The 3,539-nt window shown below is 36.9% G+C and overlaps 1 protein-coding gene across 1 annotated transcript in view; it reads right to left on the bottom strand.

Moving 5' to 3' along the window:
• Window positions 1-1,335: 1,335 nt before the first annotated feature.
• LOC111625987 overlaps window positions 1,336-3,539 on the bottom strand; it is a 7,597-nt gene continuing 5,393 nt past the window's right edge. The window contains exons 2-3 of the mRNA XM_023369259.1: window positions 1,563-1,745; window positions 1,336-1,454 (exon numbers count right to left, since the gene is read on the bottom strand). Of these exons, the coding sequence (XP_023225027.1) occupies window positions 1,336-1,454; window positions 1,563-1,745 (302 nt within the window). The remainder of the gene's footprint in view (window positions 1,455-1,562; window positions 1,746-3,539) is intronic.

Here is a 3,539-nt window from a genome sequence, read left to right on the forward strand (position 1 = left end):
GACACTCCACGGAGCGACTTACTTTCCGAAATATAACAATAAAAATAATATTTTAATAAATTCATTATTTTTTAATTACTTATAATTAGTTTAAACTACGAAATATAATAANAATCAAGAATCTGCCATAACCCAGGAAGTCAATGCCGAAACTCTGCGAGCAGCCCTTCGGTTCGCTCGTTCTCAACGACCAAGATCCCTTCTTCCAGTTACAGTAATTCTCCCAATCAGATATTCTGCGCCACCTCAACTGGAACAAGAGTACCCAGATGCCAATCGCCATCTTCGACCAGAACCAGACTTCATCGGATCTAATGAATCCCTTAATTCTATAGAAGCTACTACTACTACTAGTCCGCCGGAAACGATACCACATGCCTCTCGTACTCCTCTATTTCGTTCTCCTTCCTCCCGCTCCACTTCCCATCCTCCCCACCAGTCCCATCCTAGAAATTCCACCTCATAAAAATAACAATTTATTAAAGAAGCAAAATGGACAAAAACTACACAAAGCACGTTTCTATACCGACCTAGAGAGAGTTTCACAGTGCTTTCATACCTCTTATATAAAGTTCCTTGAGGATTCTGAACGTGGATGCCTTTAAAATATTGATCCAAGGAATAATCCACAAAAACGGCACAAATTACATATATCGCGACTTTAGCAATGCTTTAATTCGAGGTTCATCAGAGATCGGAATTCCGCGGGTTCGGAAAATCGGCACAATGTCGTTAATCCTGCGTTCGTTCGTAGACTCCCGAGAGGGGGTAAGAACGGCCTTTTATCCGTTTTAGTGGGGAATTTCCACCACGTGATCGGATGTACATAGGTTAGGGGTTATAGTTGTTCCTGGGATCTACAACAAATGACAACATTTAGATGCTAACTATCAACCTTTTTGCAAGATGAGATGCAAGTTCTGCAGAGAACAATAGATGTTGCCAGTTAAGACCGGAAAGTTTACACAATCCCGAGCAAGATCGTTTTTTCTACTAGGGCGTTACATAAACGAAAGTTTAATTAATTAACAATTTTTGTTAATAAAGAGCAACAATTTCGTCACCAAAATTCCGGATTTCACACCATTGTACAAGGTCAGTAACCCATATATTGTGCAAAATGTTTTACAAGTGAGTTGGAGATTTAACTTTTTAGTAATCTTGGTGAATAATTGATGCATTTTTTTGTTTATAATTGAAAATGAGGTGTTTAGTTGCCTTGGTGTTTATTGATGCCTTTCTGGTAGGCTTTCTTTATGTAGAGTGTACTATTGTATTGATAAGTGATGCATTGTACCTGTGAGCCTTTGCAATTTGTTTAATATTTTTAGTAACTCAAAATGGGAACCTCTGTCCATACTGAACTGCCATGGCAGCCATTGGATCTGAAAGTACCTGTTGCCCGGAGAAAGGTTGACCATAGCCTTGACTTGACCAATCTCCCATTACATTTCCTATTAAACAGCAATTTTAGACACAAATAGAAAAAATATGACATTGTAATTACGTAAACACTTATACAAAATAAAAATATGCATTTAGATTATAATATAATATACTACCTTGAGAGGGTATATGTGAATAAGATTGTGGCTGAGATGCATAAGGAGGCATGCTAGTATCGTCAAATATCTGTGGACTGTGTCCATAGCCACCCGGATTAGGATTAGGATTGTATCCATAATTTGGCTGTGATGGTACTTGTTTGCTTCCTCTTCCTCTATTGGGCCCAGCAAATTGATGAGCTATAAATATATTTATAAATTCTAAAATATTTCTAACAAAAAATAATATTCTATAACAGGGATTAGCAACCTTTTTGTCGCTAAAGATACAATAAAAATTTTAAAAATCATTGAAGGCACATAGTTTAACTTTCTTTTAAAAAATCACAATGTTGTAATAAATAAACAAAACAATTATAACACAAAACGACTTCCAACAACTTAACACTTCGTTGAGTAATAATAATCCATGAAAACCTTTCTGTACAAGTGTTATGTTCTTAACTACTCCACAAATCGACATTAGACAGACTCTTTAACCCCCACAAACAGAAGAAACATGACTAATAAAAATGCAAGACTGCATATATATGTATTTTTATTATTACATATAAATAAATGTAGTAAGAAAGTATATATTTTTTATTTTTTGTGGTCTCCAGAACAAATTAATCAAATTTCAATAAAAAATCGATAATCAGTTAACGAACAATTCGGACAGCGAATAAAGTCTTGGAACAGATTATGTTCATTAACCGATCATCTACTGTATTTTAAAAATAATTAATTCTATCTCGGGATTTCCCGGAATCCCAGGAAACAGTTCACTTTTATCCCAGAATCCCAGGAAAAGCAAAAGATTGGGAAATGAGAACCCCTAATGTGTAAACCCTTGGGAAATGTAATTCATTTAAGAAAGGGGTCGCCAAATAATCGATATCAACCCCCAGGGGTCGATATAACATTATTGGGGGTTGATGAAAAGACTAAAACTTACAAATTTTGAACCAAATATTGCTAATCTTGCTAAGGATCATCATGCTTATTCATCTCATTGATTGTAAGTTACAAAAATTATTATTAACATATACAATAAATGTAAAAATAAAAGATATATATTAAAATAGTAAGACCTTATTTTTGCTTGTAACACAAACTTTTTGGTGGTGGGGATCGATATGAGGTTTCGAAAAGTTGTAGGGGGTCGACAATTAAAAAAGTTAGGCAACCCCTAGTTTAAGGTGTCTTTACCATTGTGAATACGGGGGCGTAAGGCTCCCGTTCACTTGTCAGGATGATACGTCAGGCGAGTGAAAAGAGAGTAGCTTGGGGTCGATGATAAGGTGAAGGGCGAGATCAAGTAAAGGAGTCTACCATATTTATAACTAATAAAGATGTGAGATAGCAAAAAGTCTTATATTTGATATAATCCTTAATAATAACGTTTCGCGAATTACGCAACAATTGTTGTTCTTGGCTACCTGAGAAAGTCTCCCGTTACATTTTCTCGAAAGTAACATGACGCTTTCTCATGAACTATTAACCTCTGCACGGCCGAAATCGTCCGTGAGTATCATCAGAGACGGCCGAAAAGAGTTAGTCGCTGCCTTAGTCCTCGGAGAGGAAAGCCGTCCCTTCAATTATCATCCATTAAGGAATCCGAATTAATCGCCATAGGATAAACTTGTCTGTGTGTGTGTGTGTGTGTTAGTGAATCGCCTGGATAACGAATCAGAAACCTTAAACCCATCGGAAGCTGTTATAATCCGAACAAGATCCGAACAAGACCCGAATCTATTAACAAAGGTATTTATCATCCCGCGAAGTGTATGTGCACTCTCTCTCTCCGCGAAAATTCTTCATCCAATAGATTTGTAAATAAACCCTTGTTAATTAAGTGTATCTGAGTCACTTCCAATGTTGTCTCTCGAATCGACATTAAGAATCCGTCTGACCACATACGGAACCGCTCGCGCGACGGCGTGACGTAATCGCCGTCTCGGTTTCCGTGTTTCGAGAAACACGGTGGTGTCA

This window comes from Centruroides sculpturatus, unplaced genomic scaffold, assembly GCF_000671375.1.
Source record: "Centruroides sculpturatus isolate CEXI.00-Female unplaced genomic scaffold, Cexi_2.0 scaffold22, whole genome shotgun sequence".
In the NCBI taxonomy this organism is placed as follows: domain Eukaryota; kingdom Metazoa; phylum Arthropoda; class Arachnida; order Scorpiones; family Buthidae; genus Centruroides; species Centruroides sculpturatus.